This window comes from Xyrauchen texanus, chromosome 29 (genome assembly GCF_025860055.1).
Source record: "Xyrauchen texanus isolate HMW12.3.18 chromosome 29, RBS_HiC_50CHRs, whole genome shotgun sequence".
NCBI lineage: Eukaryota > Metazoa > Chordata > Actinopteri > Cypriniformes > Catostomidae > Xyrauchen > Xyrauchen texanus.
Genome location: NC_068304.1, coordinates 18,715,173 through 18,739,235, shown reverse-complemented (window position 1 = coordinate 18,739,235; position 24,063 = coordinate 18,715,173). Strand labels below are relative to the sequence as shown.

Here is a 24,063-nt window from a genome sequence, read left to right as displayed (position 1 = left end):
TTCTTTTCCTCAATATTTATTACATCCATTCTTTGATTATTTGTATGTTGAACACACTGTAACAGTTTTAATGCACAAAATGCAGATTTGGCAAATTTTGTTAAATTGCTTTCAGTAGATGCAATGAGGAAAACTTAAAAATCCAATTGTCACAGCATTTTTGCACCATTTCTGAGCTTTTTACGAACATACTGCATATCAGACCATTCCAATCTACAGTCCATCGGTGCTATGGTTATTGTTTAAAAACAAAAGATAGAAACAAACAAAAATAATTGCCTGATAATGTCAATCTTCTGTGTGCATGTTCCTTAATCTACAGAAGTAAAAATATCTGAGATACAAAACACCACGTTGCAATAAATTTAGATATACACTTTTTTTAATTGAGAACAAGTCCCATTTCCAGAAATGTAATAAATCCACAAAAAATATTTACTTTGGAGGATGGGGGAAAAACATACAATATAGAGGAATACAATACATAGCAACAATATGCGCATTACACTGAATGGGGGTTGCTCATTTCTAAATACAATCCCCATGACAATCAATCATTCATTCATTACGATGCAAATATATGAGAAAGTTTGAAGATGGAACAATACGGCCAAAACCCATTTGATGAAAGCATTCACTTGCTCCTGCAATTAAAAAGAACCACCTGAGATTGGGCAGGCAATCAGCCCATCAGACCAAACTCCCCCACAGTAACATTCCCTAAATGACACTAAAACAGTGGTTGCGTTGCTCTTCATTAACAACGGACAAATTCTTAATTGTGGTTCCCATTGTGCATCTAGACTAGATCTTTAGCCCAGAACAGTTAAAATGTTTGTTTCTGTTTTTTTTGTTTTCTCAAAGATCTAACCTTATATACTTGACCCTAAAGTAATTAAAATCGAACTTCATAGAGATTCAACAAAGTACTAGCTGTATTTCTCTAGAAACATCACAAAAACAATGTGAAGCTCAAATCATGGAGGGCAACCTGCATGTTCGACACAATAGATTTGAATTAGTAAAACCCAAATTTCATGTAAGGATCAATAAAAAAAAACAGTCACTATGCATGACTTTATTGACTGCCATTATAAAACAGCATAACTTTATTTTTGTACATAAAAGGCAGAGTTAAATCATCAATTAAATGATGATTTAATGATGATCAATAACATTTTGAACATCCAGTAAACAAGCCCTTAATGACAAGAGTTCTAGACCCAACCTTGAGTCTGTTTTTTCTTGATAATTTCTTAAATTGTTTAGGTAAATTTTTTGGAACAAAAGGACAATGACTATCTATCAGTTTAGCTTTACATGCTCAGACAAAAACAAAGCAGTTAAAATGATTTCATTTACAGAGAAAAGTCAAGATAGGCTCGGTGGGAGATGAGGCACAATGTTATTCATATTTTCCTTTTTTTAAATCACCCACAGCCAAGGGTAAAATATAACAAAACATCTTTAACACCTTCCCAGCACAGTTTATGAGAAAAGTACATGTAAAAGAGATCTAAATGCACAAATAAATCTGCACTGCACACTGCAGAAGCCTGAAAGTAGTTGGGAATGTCACCAAAGGAGTGAGAGTAGGTTGACATCTATGGGTGGCAATGCTGCCACTGCACACATTACAAGTCCCTCTGAAATATGTTTAAAACACAAAAGAAGGGCAGTATAGCAATGAACAGTAGCTATTTGAGGTGAACTCTATAAACCATCTAGTGAACTTAAACACTGTTTTTATCTCAGTTAAAATCACAAGTCCTGATCCTCTCCTAATAGTGGTCAAACATAGGCAGCTCCATCCAGCTCAACAGTGGAGGGATGCTACTATGGTGTCCCTCAAGGGCACTCAGAAGAAAGTCCAGAAACTCTCAGTTGTGGAGGAGTTACCATTTAAATCAGTCCCCCACCAATGTCAGTTAAGATAATCATGACCATGTTTGCAGTGTAGGAGAGTTCCAGACTTTAGCTGATCCACTATTGTACCATTAGCTTAAACCAATGAGACAAAAGAAACTGCACACTATTTACAGATCTGTACAGACATGAACACACCAGCGGAGAGTGTTGCAGAAAGCACCACACCTACTTGCTACAGAAACACCGCCATCAAACTCCGTAGAGTAGAAAGTGAGACAATTCAAAATGCAAGAATCAATCAATAAATTGAATGCTAAAACTAATTAGGGACTGTCTGAATCCAATTTAAGAGGGAATGTTCTTATGCTGTGGTATGATGAAATATTTAAAATGACAAGAGAACTGACTGTTGCTTCTTCTTTGGCTGCATTTTGGCAATCAAATGACAGAAACCAAATTCTGACGTTAAGACATTAAGATACTGAATAAGGTAAGAGATAAACTTCACGTCTGTCTACCATGGACAAAAGAAAGTGCAAAGGAGGATGCTAATGGATGTGATGCCATGTGATCCAGCAGGATGGATAAATAAAAGGATGGATGGCTTTTCTCTCCGGTTAGGAGTGCTACTTTCAGAGCTCTGAAATCCAGGTTGCACGTCGTCATGCACTCCCCCGCTCTTTCCTCTGTCTCTCGGAGACTCAACAATTAAAACATTCCTCAGTGGACAGGAGACAATTATCAAGTAAAGTAGGTGCATTTTAGTGCAAATGTTAAAAACTAATGCGCACATGTCTCTTTGAAAGAAAAGCCTATTTCAAAAAACTACAATACCAACTCAAAGACAAGCGGATGGTTGCACTGTACGGCATTGAAATGGGAGGTAATCTGTACTACTGACTTGGTATGAAATGGCATGAGTTTATGTATGTTTATGAGTGTAAGTCTGTGTGTATGTGCAAGCCTGCTCATGTGCCAAGAGAACATGCTCATAGCACTGAATCCACCAGTGCGCTTTCACACTGTGTTAGCTTGTGCTTGTAATCTTACATAGATCAACTGCATACAAAACACACTCGTCACTCTAACTTGTGCAATCAATGTCCATGTTTGACTTTGTTCTGAATGCATCCTCTGCATCTGTTGGAAAACAAATTAAGTTGAATGGATGTGTGTTTTGTTTAAGTGTTTAATGTGCAGAGGTCAAATGTATGCCATTTGGTGCATCTGGTATGGAACATTTGGAAGGTTAGGCAAAAAATGGCTTCTTTGATAATAAAAATGAATGCACCGGCAACATTTGACAATGCATGAATAAACAAATGTGCATGTGTATGCATAAGTGTGTGAGTGGAAATGGATCACAGTGTATCCACAAGTACGATCGATGCGGACACTGATGAATGTCTGAATTAAAGCTTTGAAGGCGGAGCCAGGTTTGCATGGTAATTGGGGATAATTAGCAGGCTTAGGGCTGCTTCCGTGCTCTTGTTAAAAAGACAGAACTGGGGCCTCTAACATGGTGTGGGGGGATGAGTTGAGGAAACTCCAGAGAAACTCCCAGCATGCTTTTTGCTTTAGCTTGTGTGATGCAGCAGTGAGTGAAGACACACTCTATTGGTCAGTTCAGAGGCTCTGCCAGGCTGGACAGGCAACGTGGCCATGGGTGTCTTCCTCAGTGGGCACTTGGCTCGGCACGGGCATGGCTACCGGGACGAGGTGCTCCGTACAGAGTCACAGAAGCTATGTGGTTATTCTGCATGACCTGAAACCATAGCAACAATGAGGTAGTGAGATGCATCCAGTAGTAAACAGTCCTTTGTTGTGTATTGCAAATTAGGTTCTCACTCGAGTGTGGACATGGCACAGCTGCAACTGCCTTGTAAATACCAAATTTTGCCTTTGGAGATATTTATTCATTTACAATTTAGTAAAATAGTAACTCTTTTTACATGTTGGCCAAGTAAAAATTTACACAGATGGATGCTGGGCTGTCACATACCTCAAATATCATCTTCTGCAGTCCAAAACAAAACGTGGAACCAAAGGGGTTGGTGTTGTTCGCAGATGATGACCTGGAGTGCAGAACACAATTAATCACTTAATCAAATTGATTAAAACACGGTTTCGTTCCTGTTGAAATAAACACCTTAAACCAGCTTAAGCTGGTTTGCTGGTCTTAATATGTTTTAAACTGGTCTCACGGCCTATCCAAGCTTTTGGTCTAGATGGTCTTCGAGCCTGGCCAGCTGAAAAATGACCAAAACTCCTCTAAAACATCAAATAGACTTGCCAAAACACGTTGGGAGACCAGCTAAGACCAAAAAACAATATTAGGCTGGAATAAACAGGGGTGTCTAGCTGAACTCTTTACTTTAATATTGCTCTCTTGATCTAAGCATCACTAAGTGTTATGCTCTTATTTGGTTTGCCAAATGCATGTTAGTGAGTACAGTTATTACACACTCATACTAGATTCTGTGCAATGACACTGAAGGGATAGTTCACCCAAAAATGAAAATGCTCACATCATTTACTCACCCTCATGCCATCCCAGATGTGTATGACTTTCTTTCTTATGCAGAACACAAATATTCTTCTAAATATTTTTGTTTGTGTTCATCAGAATTACAAATTTTGAGTAAACTAAACCTTCTTTAAACCTTTCTTTTTTTATCTTTGAACCAAGCAATCCAAAATTAAAAGAACAGGGTTTTTTTTTTTAACTTTCTTTTATTATTCAATTACCTCTCATTATTTCTTTATCTGCCATTCAATCTCTCTCCATGGTCATGTGAAACATTTTCTACCTTTATGGATCTTACCTGTGAAGCACAACTGGTTTTTCCATGGGGTGTCCAAGTAAGTCTTGAATCTGTTCCCACTGAGTATTAAAGCATACAATAGCCAGTAGTTTGCAACACTTAAAAGACATGGGACAGTCATGACTACATATTTATACAGAATCACTAATCTAATCTAATGAAACTTTTTTCCATTAAGCATGTGTAGGCTATAACAAGTTTGTTACAGCACAGCCCATGTACTCACTTTGCTGTAGGTGGTAAGGATGCAGTCCTCACTCTGAGCATCTGCTCCATCTGAAACATAATACAAAATTAGAAAACATAACAAAAACATTCTTCAGTTATAACTGCTAATGCAAACAGAAAATAAAATGACCACAAGGATAGAAGAGTAACAATTTATATGAACAATGCTGACCTTTTTTAATGGTAAGTGGAATCTTGAAATCACATCGGTGATATCTAAGATAGGAGAGTGTCAGTTATTCTGCTGTTCGTTTATGTCAGTGAAAATCAATTTTAAATCAATATGCCCAGGCAGCTGTGCAACACCATCAAGAATAACCTTCCCAACAGCAATGACTATTGGAAAGAGTTATAAAACCACATATCTACCATACATAAAACAGCAGAGGGGAGCCGGTAGAAAAGAGACTCACATGTTGAAGTTGTAATGGCCTGGAAAATTGGTGTGAAGGACAAATTTTTTCACCAGGTGGGTTGTAGAGTCAAACAGCATATCCTGAAAAAGAGCATGAGAGGAAAAACAGAACTGAAATAAAGAAATATTTACAGTTTATTGGATTTATTGATATTGCCGATTTGTCATGGTTACATAGTAAAAATACAAACTAACAGAAAAGTCAAAATGACAAATAATGTCAATAATGCAGCAAGTAAGGTTGATACTCACCACTCCCAGAGTATAGTAGTTAAAGAAGTAGTCATTACATTTGGATGGGACTTGCTTGTGAGGGGAGGGCGAATGGATCTTCATCTGAGACAAAACAAAAGAAAACATCTGACTGAGTAAATGTGGAGACTAAGGGAATGTGTTGATTTTCATTGAGAATTTTCTCTTGAGAATAAATGTAACTTAAAGGGATAGTTCAACCAAAAATACAAATTCTTTCATCATTTACTTTTTAACAAGAGCACGGAAGCAGCCATAAGCCTGCTAATTATCCCCAATTACCATGCAAACCTGGCTCCGCCTTCAAAGCTTTAATCCCAGATGTGTATGACTTTCTATCTTCTGTAGAACACAACAAAGATTTTTAGAAGAATATTTCAGCTCTGTAGGTCCATACAATGCAAGTTAAAGCTCCATAAAGGAGATAAAGTCAGCATAAAGGCAATCCATAAGACTCCAGTGGTTTAATCCATGTCTTCTGAAGCAATCCAGTCAGAGCTTCAAAGTTCTGGCCACTATTCACTTGCATCGTATGGACCTACAATGCTGAAATATTCTTCTAAAAATCTTCATTAGTGTTCTGCAGATGAAAGAAAAGGGCTTTTCACACTCGAAATAGTTAACCCTGGGTTTTTCTTAACCCTGGGTAAATGGAATCCTGGGGTTTCCTGTCCTGTTTGATGTTTCACACAGTTCATATTTTACACTGGGTTAATAATTAATCCTGGGTTTACATGTTCCGAAATTTCACACAGTAGATTCGCAAACCCCGGTTAAACGTTCTTATTTTCGATGTAAATAACAATGAATGGACAAATACAGCTCGCGATGGACACGTAACCTGTAAATGGAGCTGCTCTTTCGTGGAAAGTCACCAAGAAAATCAGCTCTGTTTGTCTTTCATCTTTGGAAATATGCCACAAAAACACGGAAAACTGTGTTTTCATGACGCCTGTTATTGCATTTGCTACCACTGTTTGACACTGGCTAGTTTTTCCCGAGACAGAGAACGTAAACAGTGCATGAAAGTTTCAATGACTGTACAAAGTGCAATAATATTTCATGAGGTAAGCACTGAGGCATTATATGATTGGTTGTCAGTTGCTAAGCAACTTTCTAAAACATTCTAACACTGCATTGTTTCACACTGCATACATTTGGCACCGCAATACTGGGTTAACCCCGCCAATGTGGTGCTAATCCTGCTCTGGAGCAGGGTTTCATAACACCCGAGTAAAAAGCCGTGCCAACCCCCTTTCGAAATTACAAGTGTGAAACATCGCTTTACCCGGGATTAAAAGTGGGATTTAGAATGAAGGTAACCCAGGGTTAAGTGCAGTGTTAAATGCCCTTAAAACACGCACATCTGGGATTACATGAAGGTGATTGAATGATGAGAGGTTCTTATTACCTTGTCCTCTGACTTGTAGAAAACCTTATGTGGAGAGCCAAGAGCACTCAATACATCTTGACAAGAGTCTCCAAAGTAAATATTCCTCTCAAGTGCCCGTAATTTAGCATCAGCCAGAACACCCGGGCCACATCCTGAGAAAGTACAAAAACACACTGTGAAAAAGTGATCAAAATTATGAATTTTGTTACTGTGAAAACCACACTTGATCCCTATTGTGAGGAGTGAGTAAAGGCAATACCAATGTAATTACACAAATACACAAACATCCCAGAGAGCAGTGTTATAAAGATACTTATTTAGTCTGGACCAGCGACGTAGTTAGACCCTGGCTGATAGGGCTTTAGCCCTGGATCTTTTGTTAATAGCCCCTGATGTGTTTTTTTTTTGTTTGTTTTTTTGGATGAGATAAAAAAAAAAAAGGTACGGCTTAATGTTAAATATATCAGGGTACAAAAGCAACAAGACAGGCTTCAATTCTGGCTTCAAATGTAAATGAATTCCGTTCAGTTCGCACTTTGACTTTTACCTGCTGTTCGTACTCAAGTTCATCAGACATGTTATGAATGCCTAGAGTGGTAGCTTTCTGTTTTCTCTCACGGGTGTGCAGCTTTTCTGTATCAGAGGCACTGAAGTTTTATTATGCAAGCCTTATTCCTAAATATTTAATCTATACGCCTCATTTGTAATCTTTATTTGTTTTTAATCAATCCATACACCAAGTAGATTTTAATGCATGCACCAGTCATCTTGTTAAGTTATTCAGGATTGTCGGGACGCAGGAATAAAGAAAAACACTCTCTTACCGTTTATCAAACGTTGAAAGTGGTGAGTTATGCGTGGATGCCATGAAGAATAGCATGAAGCCTCCACATGCGCTATTTCTCCGCGGTAACGCACTCAACAAACCATGTGATAAGATGCACGGATTGATGGTCTCAGACACGGAGGCAACTGATATTCATCCTCACCCACCTGGATTGAGGTCACTACAGTGTGGTGTGACTGAGAGTCACTACACCACCACGAGCACCTAGAGCGCATTGGGAATTGGGCATTCCAAATTGGGGAGGATGAAACGCAAGCCAGGTGTTTTGAGACGCGTTTATAAAAACAATTTTTATTTTTAACTTTACTTGGATATCCCACTATGGCGTTTTATTGCACGATTACATAAAACAAATTAAATAATTAAGATTCCGATAATAAAGTTGTAATATTTTGCAAAAAGTACAAATTACGAGAATAAAGTAGCATTATGAGAACATTAGAATAAAATGATAGTATGGACGACGAGCCAGCAGCTTCGTTAATGCAAGTGATGGATGTGGAGGATGTAGATGAATCATACTTGAGGATATGATTTTTCAATAAAGAAATCCTTGGTCTTTTGGTTCATCAGCACAGAGTTATTAGCATAAACTCGTTCCTCCCTTGACAGGTGCCCACATTTTGAAAATGAATGTACTAATGCAAACCTCATTCAAGAACAGACAGCTTGCAATAACTTCACACAAATTCAGCTCTGCTGCATAGCTGTTATCTCCCTGGTTAGTGGTGTTATATGTAACGACACAGATGCTCCAATTTGCTGTTGTCCACCACATCACTTTGATGTTAATTTCCTTTTGATTTATTCTCAAAATATTACAACTTTAATCTCATAATGCTTAGGCTTTCTTTTCATTTATTTCTGCACAATGAGCTGACAAGTAGTAATTATCGCTTTGATCCTCCGAAATTTAAATTAAAACGTGTTTGATCCGTTTACAATGCACCGGACGCTTAATATAATTATTATTTGACAGGTAGGGTGGTCATTTGTTAAGTCATGGAAGGAAGGATTCTTCTTAAGTTTATATTATAATATGGTCTGTAGGCTAAGCCCCGGATGACACTGAAGTCTAGCGATGTCCCTAGTCTGGGCATGGAAGGAATTAGAACTGAATAAACAATATGTACATTATACAGGAAGTCTGTTTATGTTTATTTTTGTGAGGGTTACAGAGAACAGGGTGAGGGGTGATATGCTGTATGGTGACAGCAAAATCAGAGGTGTAAAACTGCTTCATGTTTACTCTCAAAAGCACACAGCTATTCCATACAGGCATGTAAAAAATCCCATACATCAGTATACTGTGCATTCTAGGAATACTTCACACTCTCCATTCTGTGTATTGAGCAGTCACTCTCTGTCACTTGAGATGACCACATTTTGAGCAATTTATTTATGCTTTGGAGCGAACATTTTAGAGTATTAGAAGGTGTGCATGGTTAAAAAGAATTATTAGTTACATGCATTTTTAAAAGAAACATCATGGATGTGTTCTGCCAGTAATACCTGCAGTTAGGAGACGGATTTTAAGACCCAGTGGTCCTGCCCCATCCCTCAAAACTTCCACACACTCTGCATAAACATTACCAAGGAAACAGGCCAGAGGCATCACCGGAGCCCTGAGGAGAAATGTTTAATTTACAATGATTGCTGTCAGAAGGAATGCATCACATGCAACCCTAAACAATCAAAGATGCCCAAAGTTTCAGACTAAGGCAGATTAAGCTGGAACACAAGAATTACAAATGGACATAATGAGACAATAACTTTAAATTTTAGGCCTTGTAAATAATCAAATCTGTGCTTAATATTAATTTGCAGTTGTAAGCTTACATTCATGACACAGCATTTTAGCAGTTACAAACACCCACACGCACCAGTCCGAACACATGCCCAGCACTTACTTGGTTTCTTGAAGGTTGTTTCCAGAGTAAATGTACATCCGTTTGACAGTGGCCCCATGGGGAATCTGCAGGGAGGCCAAGCCATGGGCAAAGTTAGGCTGTCAAAGCAAAATAACTAGGAGTAGAATGAGGTGTCTGTGCAGGTGTCGCTTCCAACTGCAGCAGATTTATGTATAAAAGGATGCATTGCTGCTATAGATTTAACAATAACTTCTTTTCAAAGCAGTACTGGCTCTATAAACTTACAAAATCAATCTAGGAACAAAACCACAGATTTTTTTTTTACATGCAGTAATTCCTAATTTTGGATGTTTTAACAAGCCCACGAGGCTTTAAAGGTGTATTCAGTTATTTTTTTCCACATTAAAAAGTTTGAAACCTAAGGAAATGAACAGTCCTTTAGGAAAACGAGTTTAAAATAATGTACTCTCACATAAAATTAATTAATTTCAAAGGCTGAAAAAACAAAAAACATTTTTAATCTACATTATCTCACTCGGAATATGAGATTATATGACATGCCAAATACTACTCAATTTCTCAATCTCTTTTACCCACCTTTAATCAGACTCTTTCACTTGCAGAATAAATTAATAATAGGTGAAATATATGCCTGTAAAGGGCATTTCTAAAATGATATAAATCCACTGTACTGTGAATCCAAGATGACAGTGAAACTTAAAATTACTGAGGGCACCTTTAAATCTTTTTTGTTTAAAAGCAATCAGATCTAATGATGCAAAACACACATTCATTTTCAACTATTTCGATCACTTCTTTGGATCTTACTCACACACTATGCAAAAGAAAGAGTCCATGAGCATGTGAAGCAGGCAAAGTCTCACCTCATACTTAGGAGCTTCACTCCAAGAGTCCAGCTGGAAGGAGAAGGAAAGCCCACGAAAGTTCAGGTGAAAAAGCTGCTCGGCAGCATTGTAGACTGGACACAGAGAGAGCATGAAACCACATTAAATACACACATACTACAAAGTCTACATATATTTTTACATATAACTGACACTCCCTGACAATGCATCTTACCTCCCGGATGAGTAGCGCCAAAAGACTGATCAATCTGTTCAATAGTAGGTGCTATTGCCTGAGAGTTAAAATGTACTCCACTGCAATGCACAGAGACAATGTGTTATTTTGTATTTCTGAGGCATACTGTTAACATTGAAATATTTAGCACACAAACAATTAATAAACATTGCTCAACACAAAGCAACAGAGCTTTTCATCCTCTTTTTTTTAAATACCTGTCAGTAGGAGTAGCTTTTTATTAAGTAATTATTATTTATTAAGTGAAATCATTGATCATGGTTAATTATTATTATTAAGAATTATTAGGCACCCCCTGTGGGTTTCTTACAAAGAATGGCACCATGGTATAGTGGTGGTATCAGAAAGTAATAACATGGTGTTTTGATACAATGGTACTAAGTGATTAAAGGGATAATTCAAACAAAAATGAAATTTCTCTCATCATTTACTCATCCTCATGCCATCCCTGAAGCGTATGACTTTCTTTTTTCAACAGAACAAATATTAGAAGAATATTTAAGTTCTGTAGGTCCATACAATGCAAGTGAATGGTGAACAGACCTTTGTAGCTCCAAAAATCACATTAAGGATAAGTAAAAGTAATCCATAAGACCCCAGTAGTTAAATGAATTTCTTTAGAAGCGATGCAATAGGTGTGGGTGAGAAACAGATCAAAATGTAAGTCCTTTTTTTTTTACTCTAAATCACCTCAGATGTGAAAGGTAAACTAAACAGGCACCACATGTGACTTTCAGATTTTAAAAGAGGTAAAGTGGAGATTTAAAATAAAAAATGATTTAAATATTGTTCCGTTTCTCACCCTCACTTATTATATCGCTTCTGAAGATATGGATTTAACCACTGGAGTCTTATGGATTACTTTTACGTTTCCTTAATGTGATCTTTTTTGAGTTTCAAAGGTCTGATCACCATTCACTAGCATTGTATGGACCAACAAAGCTAAAATATTCTTCTAAAAATCTTCATTTGTGTTGTTTTGAAGAAAGAAAGTCATACTCATCTGAGATTGCATGAGGGTGGGTAAATGATGAGAGAATTTAATTTCAACTATCTCTTTAACATATACCAGCAGATATTTTACATGGTACGCCAAGGTGTTTTAAATAACACCACGGTAATACCAAAAATAAATAAATAAAGGTATTTTTATATTTATAATGTTAATATCTACAAAATCTATAACAGGCTTTATCGAAGTATCATCCACAGACACTTCTACACCTATTGTGGTAAACCATAAGATCACTTACCAGTATTTCAGTTTCACTTTGATCAAATCGTACACTTCAATTACCTGCAAAAACAAAACTGACTCAATAGAGATATCTTTGCATTGTGATGTAACAAGAAGGTATCAAGTTTAACAAGAAATCTAAACAAATTAGTCCAAACCTACAAAAACCAGTGTCACCTCTTACCTTCAGTCTCTGATTGCAAGCATCAAACAGCAGTTTAATTCCATCCTGAGTCAAATTGAGAATGAGGTCATGGCAGAGTGGCATCTATTTAGGGTAGAGAAACAGATGGGCAGACACAAATAAATCCATATGCAGTAAAGGTCGACCGACAGTGGATTTTGCTGATACTGATAATTTAGGTATTGGAAAAGGCAGATAACCGATTAATCTGTGGATAGTTTTTAAAATCGAATTATAGCATGGTAAAAATGATCTTATTCTTTCCTTACTATATCTGGCAAAGACATAGAGGCTAAACGAGTACAAATGAATAAAATCCCAAAAGCAGTTTATTGTGTGACCAAAATACCAATAATGACCAGAATTGTTTTTATTTTGTATTATTTGGTGGAAAGCACGGGTATAAATGACAACTTTGTTCAGGTTACCCCGTTATACGCTCCGACAGTGAAAATTACGGTATCGAATGTTCCACCTTTCATTCCGGATGAAGCGTTGGAACGGGAATTAGTACGTTTTGGCAAATTTGCCAGTGTCTTTAAACCAATTACGTTAGGCTGTAAACACCCGTCTCTGAAACACGTCAAATCTTTTAGAAGACAGGTGTTTATGTTTCTAGACAACACGCTGGATGTTTCATTCCGAGTACGACACGAAGGAAAAACGGATATGGTGTACGCAAGCACTGGTAGCTTAAGGTGCTTCGATTGCGGCGATTTAGGGCATAAAAAGTTTGCATGCCCACACAGAGAGCCAGCACCAGAGGATAGGCACAGGCCTCCTGTCTCAGGAGAGGGAGATGCGGTGGTGCAGGAGCGCTGCTCCAGAGGAACACACAGGCCCAGAAGAGGTGAGCTGAATCTGGTGCGGCGCCGATCCGCTAGTGAAGTACGTGAGAATGCTGTGACTAATACTAATGTTTATGAGCGTCAGCAAAATGAAAATACTGCAAATACTGTTCAAAATATCAATACTGATGAGCAGCAAGATGATGGTGTGGAAATTGCAGGGCCAAGCAGGTGTGAGTCTGGTTGGTTGGCTACAAGAAAGAGAGAGTTGTGTTTCAGTAATGATGGCAGTGCAGTAGATGATGATGCATCTGATCGAAAATGTTTCTCTTCTCGATCACGAATGTGACTCCCAAGGAGGGTCTGTATGTGGACTTGAGGGTGATTCTCAAGATATGTCCATTAAAGATCCCTCTTTGTATACATTAGAGGAAATTAATGGTTTTCTTGATGAGACATTTGGAAAACAAGTCAACATTAAAGAATTTTTTCCTGATATAGGAAAATTTGAGAGGTCAGTGGCGGTTCTTCAAAAGACTGTAAATCTTGATCAGCTGAGTGAAAAGAAACGTTTTCGTTTAAAAAAACATGTTACAGTTATCAGAAAATGTAGAATGTTGGATAAAAAAAGAGGCTAAAAGCATTTTTATAAATGTTTAGCCATGCATCACGCGGTGTTCTTCTCTTTATTTCTTCTGGTTTGTTCTGCCTTTGTCTTTTTTCTCTTCTCCCTAAATTTATATGGATCTTTTGAGGGTGGGCTCATTAAATATTAATGGAGGGAGGGATAGTCATAAACGAGTTTTGGTGTCTGAAATCATGCAAAATAAAAAGTTACATGTCATTTTATTGCAAGAAACACACAGTGATATTGATAATGAAGTAGAGTGGGGAATGTGGTGGAAAGGTCAACATGTGCTTAGCCATGGTACAAATCTGAGTGCTGGAATTGCTCTCCTTTTTTCTCCAGGAATAAAAGTTAGCATAGAAAAAAGTGAAGAATTTGTAAAAGGTCGTTTGGTTCTTGTCAAAACTATTATTGAAGGGATGACAATTTATTTTATAAATGTTTATGCACCAAACGTGGGAAATGAGCGATTACAGTTTTTTAGAATGCTAAATAATGTCTTAAAACAGTATTTTAGTGATGGAGAAATCATTATTGGTGGAGATTAGAATTGCACAGAATGTTTCAATATTGATCGCAATAATGAAGAGCCTCATATGCTTTCATCCAACTATTTGTCAAGATTGATGAAAGAGGCCGAACTTTTAGATATGTGGAGAATCAAGCATCCGGTAGACAAACAATATACATGGGTTCAAATTTCTGACAATAGAGTAAGCGCTGCTCGCTTAGACAGAATTTATGTTTAAAAAAATGTTAATAACAGGATTATTGATTGTTTTATTTCTCCTGTAGGTTTCTCTGATCACCATCTGGTTTTTATTTCAGTAAATATGGCACAATTTCCAAGAAAATCTTCTTATTGGCACTTTAACGCTAAACTGTTACAGGATGCTTTATTTTCCGAACATTTTGTGGTATTTTGGAATCATTGGAAGGGGAAGAAAAATGATTTTGAAAATCTAAAACAATGGTGGGAGGTTGGAAAAACTCAAATAAAACTTTACTGTCAACAGTATACTGCATATTGTACGACTACTCAAAGAGAAACACTTCAAGCCCTGGAAAGAGAAATAGAGTCTATAGAGACAGAAATGATAAGAACACATGACACAGTTTTTATCAACAACTTGCAACAGAAGAAGAAACAGCTAAGTTGTCATTTGAATGAGAGGGTGAAGGCTGCTTTGGTGAGGTCACGTTTTACATCAGTTACTGAGATGGATGCCCCAAGTGCCTATTTTTTTAACTTGGAACGTTCAGTGGCACAATTTAAGCAGATGACATGTTTACGTCTTCCAGATGGGAAGATTACAACTGACATTATAGAAATGCGTCGTCATGCTGTTGGTTTTTATTCTTCTCTCTACAAAGCTGATCATTGCAACTCTAGTTGTGCAGCGCAACTTTTGCATGAACTTCCTCAAATAGACTCTGGTTCTAAGACTGCTTTGGACACACAAATTACTTTTAAAGAACTCACTATTGCTGTTGGACAGTTGAAATCCGGACGCTCTCCTGGAATTGATGGGTTGACTTCTGAATTTTATAAACATTTTTGGAAATATATTGGAATGGACCTTTATGAAGTTTTCTGTGAAAGTTATAAAGATGGCATTCTACCTGCTACATGTCAATGTGCTGTATTGTCCCTATTACCTAAAAAGGGAGACTTGACTCTGTTAAAGAACTGGAGACCTGTTGCTTTATTAACAACAGAGTATAAAATCTTGTCCAAATGTCTGTCTAATAGGCTTAAGGAGTTTTTACATTTGATAATTCATCAAGACCAAACCTATTGCATTCCAAAAAGATCTATAATGGATAATCTTTTTTTAGTGAGAGATACCTTAGATATTTGTAAAATGTTTAATGCAGAGGTTGGATTGATTGCTTTAGACCAAGAAAAGGCGTTTGATCGTGTTGATCATAGCTATCTTTTTAATTTACTTGCTGCATTCGGGTTTGGTCAGGATTTTATCAAATGGATACGTTTGTTGTACACTGGAGCTTCTTGCATGGTTAAGGTGGGGGGGTGGCCTAAGTCGGCCTATTGTGGTTTCAAGGGGCATCAGACAAGGTTGCCCTCTATCAGGGCAATTGTATAGTATTGCTATTGAGCCCTTACTTTTTAATATAAGAAATACTCTAAATGGTTTATCAATACCCACAATGCCTCAACATTCAAGAACTATAATTGCTGCTTATGCTGATGATGTAACGGTCTTTGTCAGTGACAATAATGATATAAAAGCTTTGTCTAGATCACTTGAGTTGTATGAAGCTAAAGTAAACTGGGATAAGACTGAAGCTTTTTGGTCAGGTCAAAGAAATTTAGGAAATCTCCCACAACTACCAGGTACTTTAAACTGGAATAGAAAGGGGCTGAAATTACTTGGTGTGTTTTTGGGATCAGAAGAGTTTCAGAAGAAAAATTGGGAGGGAGTTTTGGAGCGAGTGTGCACCCGATTGTCTAGATGGAACTGGTTGCTACCCCAGTTATCCTATAGGGGGAGAGTGTTAGTTGCCAATAACTTGGCCGCTTCTGCGTTGTGGCATACATTTATTGTGTTACAGCCTCCCAATGGACTAGTTCAAGATATTCAAAGGATGCTGGTGAATTTTTTGTGGTCAGGACAGCATTGGGTTCGAGCAGCTGTCCTTTTTTTGCCAGTGCAAGAAGGGGGGCAAGGTCTTGTGGACATCAGATCAAGACTTATGGCCTTTCGTCTGCAAGCTGCTCAGAGACTGCTGTATTATGGTGATATTGCTTGGTCCAACACTGCAGGCGCACTCTTGAGGAAAACAGGCAACATGGGACTTGACAAACATCTCTTTTTTTTGAATCTGAATGAAACAACTTTAAAAGATTTGACTCCTTCCTACAGATCTGTGATGGAAGCCTGGAAAGTTTTCTCTGTCTCAAGACCTGCTGGAATACATGCAGGTTTTTGGCTGATGGAAGAGCCATTGTTCCAGAACCCCTTTTTGCCTTCCAGACACTTGGTTTCTGTCAATTTGTCATCACGGCTGATAGCTGCTGGATGTGTAAAACTGGGACATATTCTAAGCATCAGTACGGAGACCCTGAGTAAGAGAACTGGGATAAAATCTTATAGACTTTTGAAACAACTTACTGATGAGGTGCTTGGAGAGCTGAATTACGATCAGACACTTTTTATCAATAACTCCAGTCATATTAAAGAGTGGATGGCTGGACGTGATTATGATTTTCCATCCTTGGTGATAGCTGCTGGTGTAAGGGAATGGCATGAGGAGGAAAATCTTATATTGTCTTTCAAAACTCCCCAGCTGGATACTTTTGAGTCTGTTGGGAAAAAATCTCTGTATGTGACTTGTGTGAAAGTGACCAATGCACATCTTCTCTCCGGAGTAAAGTCGTCTAAATGGACTGATTTTTTTGGAGTGAACATCTCCCCCAAAGGTAGCTGGCGGTCACTGTACAAACGCCCCATTGATAAACGGACTGGTGATTTACAGTGGAGGATAGTACACAGTGCAATAGCTACGACCAGACATGTGGTGCACCTCAATCCAAATGTAGAAGTGGGTTGTTTATTTTGTTCTGAAAACGAAAATATTTTTCATCTCTTCGTGCAATGTGTACGGTTGGGTAATTTGTTCTCCTTTTTATCTCAATGGTTATCATCTTTAGGTGAAGATTTATCTCCTCAATTGTTTATCTTTGGGCCGAAGTATTTCGCAAGTCATAAACATGTTTTGGTTTTACTAAATTTGGTGTTTGGAACTGCCAAACTCACTATTTGGAAAACAAGAAAAAATAAGATGCTTGGTAAAGACACATTAGATCCTTTGCCGATGTTCAAGGGTCTGGTAGCATCAAGACTCAGGATAGAATATGCATACTATAAATTGGTTGGGTGCTTACCAGTGTTTGTGAATACTTGGGCCATAAATGGAGTGTTATGCACAGTTAATGAAAATGATGATTTACTGCTGAGTTTTTAAGTCATCGTGTTGTTTTTAAAATATATATATTTTTGGATGCATCATTTGTAATTGAGACTTTGTAACGCAGATTGTTAGTGGTAACAGACTTGGTGTTACCTAAATGTTGTAAATAAAGGTGATTTCAATCTCTCTCTCTCTCTATATATATATATATATATATATATATATATATATATATATATATATGTATACACACACACACTCATTGGCGGCCAAAAGATTGTAATATTGTACAGATTTTGCTCTTATGGAAAGAAATTGGAACTTTTATTCACCAAAATGGCATTCAACTGATCAAAATGTATAGTCAGGACATTAATAACAATTTTTCACAAATGTTTTTTAGAACTTCATAAACTACGTCAAAGAGTTCTCATTAAAAAATCCTCCACATGCAGTAATGACAGCTTTGCAGATCCTTGGCATTCTAGCTGTCAGTTTGTCCAGATCCTCAGATGACATTTCATCCCACGTTTCCTGTAGCACTTGCCATAGATGTGGCTGTCCTGTCGGGCACTTCTCACACACCTTACAGTCTAGCTCAGTGGTTCTCAACCTTTTTTGAACAAACGCCCCCCTGACCTCTTCATGATCCTCTTAACGCCCTGAAGCCTGAGTTTTTGGTAAAAAAAAAAAAACTGAAACAGAAGTTTCTTATTGTATTTAAACTACATGTAAAAGCCTCAAGTTGAGTAATATTGTGTTTTGAAAAAAATGCAAAAACACATGGATTGTTTGAAAGGTATTGCAAATGTATTTAGAAATTCAAACAAATTCAGGCTCACACACAATTTTTTTTAAGATGAACCAATCACGTGAACAATAACGTAACTAACCTAAATGGCCAATGAAAAAGCAGCGGTCGTTTGCGCACTCAATTAGGCCTAGGCAATATATACTAGGCTTCAAATTTGAATAGCCTACAAACGGTCATTTGATTTCAAATGACGAACAAAGACGACAACAGCTCGGCCACCTGAACTGAACCGAAGAAAAAACGACGTCAAAAACAGCCACTTTTTTTTTATTAATTACGGTCATTAGTGTGAGCCCTGAGCACTAATTATGCGCCTAATTATGTATTCCACGTTATGTACAGAAAAAGCCGGTGAAAGCGCGCCTCTATTTTGCGCTGAAAATTCTTCGCCTCTTAAAAGCATGTGTAACTTAGGAAGCGGCTCTCCTGGCATATCCTCCTGGTGAAGTGGCAGCAGTAATCCGAGCAAGACGAAGACATAGGCTAAGGAGAAGAGCTGAAAAGATTTTTGCGCAGGCCGCCTGTTGAGTACCTCAACGCCCCCCATTTGTGCCTGAGCACCCCCCTCTCTGCTGCCTCATTCACACCGCCCCCCAACACTGTCCAAACGCCCCCTAGGGGGCGGTACCGCCCACGTTGAGAAACGCTGGTCTAGCTGATCCCACACAAGCTCAATGGGTTTAAGATCCATAACACTCTTTTACAATTATCTGTTGTCTAATGTCTGTGATTCTTTGCCCACTCTAACATTTACTTTTTGTTTTTCTGTTTCAAAAGTGGCTTTTTCTTTGCAATTCTTCTCATAAGGCCTGCACACCTAAGTCTTCTCTTTACTGTTGTACATGAAACTGACGTTGAGCAGGTAGAATTCAATGAAGCTGTCAGCTGAGGACATGTGAGGCGTCTATTTCTCAAACTAGAGACTCTGATGTACTTATCCTCTTGTTTAGTTGTATGTAAGCCCGTCTATCGGTCCAATGGCGGTCTCCAATAATACGGGTGAAGGTCTTTCTTGTTACGCAACACAACAAGATTAAATGAAATACATTTTCTCTTATGTATTACCTCGTTATTTCATCTGACTCCATGAATGCAAAGGGTTTTAATGATATCTGAGCATCATTAAAAGTGAGCGAATGTTTGATTATTCTTTTTAACTCCTTTAATTATATTTTACCCGTTCAGATTAGGAAACTATGTCCCTTTGAGGTCCTTGCGTGTTTTCTCTACACTGCCAGTCTCACGATCACAAGCGGCCAGTATTGGATCATCAAACAGAGGTAATTGCTATATACCTGAGATCGGTCACATTCACACAATCAAAGATACTTCAGTATAGCCCCATGGAATTGCATACACTTGAATTTAACTTAACGTTTTCTTCAGTAGAGGTCACGGCCACTATTACAGATGTAAATTGACCAACATAACTTCTCTTGTAATAGCTTTGGATTGGCCATGCGTGGTTTCCCACGTACACTTATCTGGAAAAACATCAAATTAAAACAGAGGTAAGACACATCCGAATTTAGATTGGTCAAGCAGCATTTGCTGTTCTAAACAGAAATTCCCTTTTTGTCTTTGCAAACCAGTACACTTGAATTGATGCCAAATATTAGTCATCACTAATCTGATGCAGACTTGCGGTAACATACGAATCGTTTAATCTGTTTAGGCAAACACTATGTCAGAGTCAGTCAGAATAAAATCAAATGTTGACAATTTATTGATCAGGAACATAATAAATTCATCAATTCCAATTAGACAGTGATAAGTCAAATTTAGACATTTTATCAAAACCTAAGAAATTCGAATTGCAATCACCTGATATAAATTACACACAGTAAACTGTGTGGGATCGTCTGACTACAGAGAACCATGAACAATGTGTCACATCTCCTTAAATACCCAGATAATTCAATAGGCTTACCAAATGGTGGTGTCTGTCATTATAATTAGATTGTGGTCCCCTATTGAGGGGGTTCCTGTAGATTTACACACAGGAGGTATGGAGGATCTGGGGGAGGGCACACCTTTAAGGGGCACACCACAGTTCTCATATTTTATTACTACTTCTTGCTTTTCATTATGGCTGGGAGGATGAGACCAGTTTACCAGGCACACTGACAGACTTTAAATGATACCAAACATGTTTTAGTTACTTTTTTGTACACACTTCACATTGCATAGGTTTTTAGTGAGCTTTAAGTGAGGAGGAGGAGTGAGATGAAGAGACTTTAGAAGGGAGGTGTTAGCTGCACAGTTTGTTGCATCTCGGATGTTGCTGTTGCATATGCAAGAGAGAGTTCAGATGTTAATTCTCATGAGAGCCTTTTGTTTTCTCGAGGAGTAGCCCAGACTCACTGGCGCCCGCCTTACATGTACATCTGGCCTTCCATATCCCTTGCTGTCCTTGTTAGAGACAGTTGTCCTTTGTCTTTGAAGACTGTAGTTACACCTTTGTATGAAATCTTCAGTTTTTTGTCAATTTCAAGCATTGTATAGCCTTCATTCTTCAAAACAATGACTGACAGACGAGTTTCTAGAGAAGCTTTCTTTTTGCCATTTTTGACCTAATATTGACCGTAAGACATGCCAGTCTATTGCATATTGTGACAACTCAAAAACAAACACAATGTTAGGCTTCATTTAGCAAACCAAATAGCTTTCAACTGTGTTTGATAAAATGGCAAGTGATTTTCTAGTACCAAATTAGCAATTTAGCATGATAACTCAAGGATAAGATATTGGAGTGATGGCTGATGGAAATGGGACCTGTGTAGATTCGGTCAAAAATTACTTTTTTCAAATAGTGATGTTTTTTTACATCAGTAATGTCCTGACTATACTTTGTGATCAGTTGAACTGATGCCACTTTGGTTAACTGAAGTACCAATTTCCTTCCGAAACAGCAAAATATGTGAACTTTTGGCGCCAGTGTGTGTATATATATATATATATATATATATATATATATATATATATATATATATATATTAGTTGTATTACAAATTTATTAAATGTTTAATTTAGGTTCCATTACATTAGTTTATAAACTGAGAAAGTTTAGTAGATTGAATTTAGTATTTGAGGTATAGTCAGGGTTTCCAGCAGGAGATTCCTGCCTGTCCTGATCTCTCTATTGTAAGTTAAATTAGTCGGATTGCTGAGATTATCACCTTTTGTCTTTACATGACTCTTGGAGCCCCTGACCCAGTCGTTGAATAGTCCGGCTGATTAGATTAATTTCTGTGCATTCGAATCACACTGTTATGCTGATGAGATCAGGGCTGGAGAATTTCCTGTAACGAGTTGACTCCTGTACCTCATTTACATGCTTTGTTTCAGAGTGTCTCCACCTCTATGTATAATCAAGTCCCCTCACCCTTGAAAGATATAAAACCCTATCGTACTGAGTTATAGAGACAGACTTGGATGACTACAGTGATGCAACAGCGACTTCTCAATAAAGAGTTTTAAAATTCAACTATTGGCACTGATTAATTGGTAAAACTGATATATCGGTCCACTTCTTTCTGACTGCTGATTAGGCTATTCTATAGTCAGAGTTGTATACACAAACATTTACACATATGGCAGATCCTTACTTGTTCGCTGTAGAGCACCTGGACATTTTTTATGATTCGGCAATGTTTCTGCAATATGGAAATGGCCTGGGCCAATGGCATCCCTGAAATCAAATCAGGTTAAACAAATAGCCAGTTAGTCCTGTGTTAAGATCACATTTACATGATGACAAATACAAAGTGGTGTACAAACAACAACACAAGGGTTAATTCGTAGGCCATCTGTAGTTTTGCAGTGACTGCTGCAGTAATAACACATTAACATGATAATTACAGAGCAAAAAACCAACAAAAACACTTTTAGTGTCAATTTTGCAATAAAGAATGACTTGTCATTGTAAATATTTGTAGACTGATGGTGTCTACAAATTAAAATAATAGCATGTTTATGTAGATTATTCCACTAGCAGTAGCTGGAGTGGCAAATCATAAGAGTGTAACAGAGACCTCAGACTTGAACAAGTCAAACAACATGTGATGAAATTGTGAAATCCGCATGGTAACTGACTATTATAGCAAATTTGTTGCTCCAATTCAGAAGGTCAGGATTCATCCTGTCATCAAAGTACAAATAGAGTGACATTAGCTAATTCAACCCTTGCCCTGTATGTACAGGTTACTTTCGCCCCTGACCTTCTCTCACACAAACACTCACCTAATGCGAATTCCCATTGTTCATTTCCCAAAGATCGCTCAGGAACGACCTCCAGATCCAGCATTGGCGGGGAGAAATTGGGAATATCAACGAGGATCTCTGACCGCGCCAGATCGGGATCGTCCCTCTCGAAGAATCTTGAACAATCCACCGTTAAATCAACAAACCTTCCTCAATGTAGTCCGACTTCAACAAAGTACTACGCTAACAAAGCCCACACGCTTAAAGTTCTTCACAGTTTGAGTGACACGCGACGCTCGTTACGTCAGATATGTAAAAACACAAGTGTTGCAATACAGCTATCTATGCATTCCACTGTCACCATGCTTATAAATAATAACATAAAACGATTTATGTTAACGATTTACACACAAACATACAAATCACAAAGCTTATATAAGCTTGACAAAGCTCAAATAAATTACAAGTAAACTATGTCAGTCACAGCACACGAATGTCAGGTTACAGGTTGCTGCTCTTTCACATACTTAAATAAACATGACTAATTAAAGATATTTAAATATCATGCAATTCATAAGCAGATGTCCAGCCAAGAAACTATTTTTCTACTGCTAACTTAAAAAAAATAAAAACCTAACACTTGGTCAGACATTTAACTTACTCCTGAATGGCATAAGACACATAAACTACCGTTTATTACAACTAACGAAGATTATTTCTTGTCCTGCCAGTTACATTTAATGCATCATTAAATATCGATTTTTGCCACAGTCAAGGCGAGGTGAGTCAATTCACACATATCAGACTATCGCCGACTCGTACGAGCCTCGCCTGACGCTGTTTTCTTTCTTTGCGATGATTCAACTGCAGCCAAACAGATCACAAATTATGATCCTTTTCTATTCCTAATCGCGCGGATTTCTCCGGGTTCCACCGTTTCGTTGGTCGGGGATGACGCTCGGTTTCATGAAGCCTTGTTTTCTGGTGTCTTTCTAATGATACGCTTGCTTAAGATGATAAAGAAAGAGCACCCTCCGTGCCAAAAGCAACTTCCATCCAAAACACCACAATCAGCTGATAATTCAACTTCCTCTGTGATCGAACAGCACTTCCTGAATGCTACTTTCAAAATAAAAGACTCAAATCTTGAACAGAAAATGCTATGTGTGTGTGTTGTATATGTACATATTTATTGTATATATCTATTTTTATATTTTTATTTATTTATATCCATAAATATATGAGTCTTAAAGGAATATTCTGGGTTCAATACAAATTAAATTTTAACTCATTCCTCCTCATCCCCAATGTGAAAATTGAGGTTACAGTGAGGCACTTACAATGGAAGTGAATGGGGACAAGTTTGGAGGGTTTAAACTCAGAAATGTGAAGCTTATAATGTTATAATCGCACTTCCATTAATCCTTCTGTTAAAAAGCATGTTATTTGAGCTGTAAAATCATGTACAGTCA

At 37.7% G+C, this 24,063-nt stretch overlaps 1 protein-coding gene across 2 annotated transcripts; it reads right to left on the bottom strand.

The window, feature by feature from the left end:
- Positions 1 to 12: 12 nt before the first annotated feature.
- Positions 13 to 23,650, bottom strand: LOC127622950 (phagosome assembly factor 1). 2 transcript variants are annotated; one of them, XM_052097149.1, is made up of 16 exons: positions 22,631 to 23,650; positions 21,997 to 22,079; positions 12,223 to 12,306; positions 12,055 to 12,098; positions 10,781 to 10,860; positions 10,585 to 10,679; positions 9,740 to 9,837; positions 9,342 to 9,454; positions 7,001 to 7,134; positions 5,590 to 5,673; positions 5,336 to 5,418; positions 5,095 to 5,138; positions 4,921 to 4,970; positions 4,695 to 4,753; positions 3,872 to 3,944; positions 13 to 3,634 (listed from the first exon to the last, which is right to left on the bottom strand). In XM_052097149.1, the coding sequence occupies exons 1-16, from the start codon at positions 22,692 to 22,694 to the stop codon at positions 3,545 to 3,547; spliced, it is 1,278 nt and encodes a 425-aa protein (XP_051953109.1). In that variant the 5' UTR covers positions 22,695 to 23,650; the 3' UTR covers positions 13 to 3,544. The 2 variants fall into 2 exon arrangements, with proteins under 2 accessions (XP_051953109.1, XP_051953110.1); XM_052097150.1 differs by having other exon boundaries at positions 9,740 to 9,804.
- Between the last annotated feature and the right edge of the window lie 413 nt (positions 23,651 to 24,063).

What these genes read in the sequence shown, in the direction of transcription:
- LOC127622950 (XM_052097149.1), bottom strand. Translation starts at nt 22,694, where the DNA reads ATGCTGGATCTGGAGGTCGTTCCTGAGCGATCTTTGGGAAATGAACAA. An exon ending in ACAATGGGAATTCGCATTAG is followed by an intron (nt 22,080 to 22,630) that starts GTGAGTGTTTGT and finishes ATTTGATTTCAG; the next exon opens with GGATGCCATTGGCCCAGGCC. An exon ending in AACAACCTTCAAGAAACCAA is followed by an intron (nt 9,455 to 9,739) that starts GTAAGTGCTGGG and finishes ATTTCTCCTCAG; the next exon opens with GGCTCCGGTGATGCCTCTGG.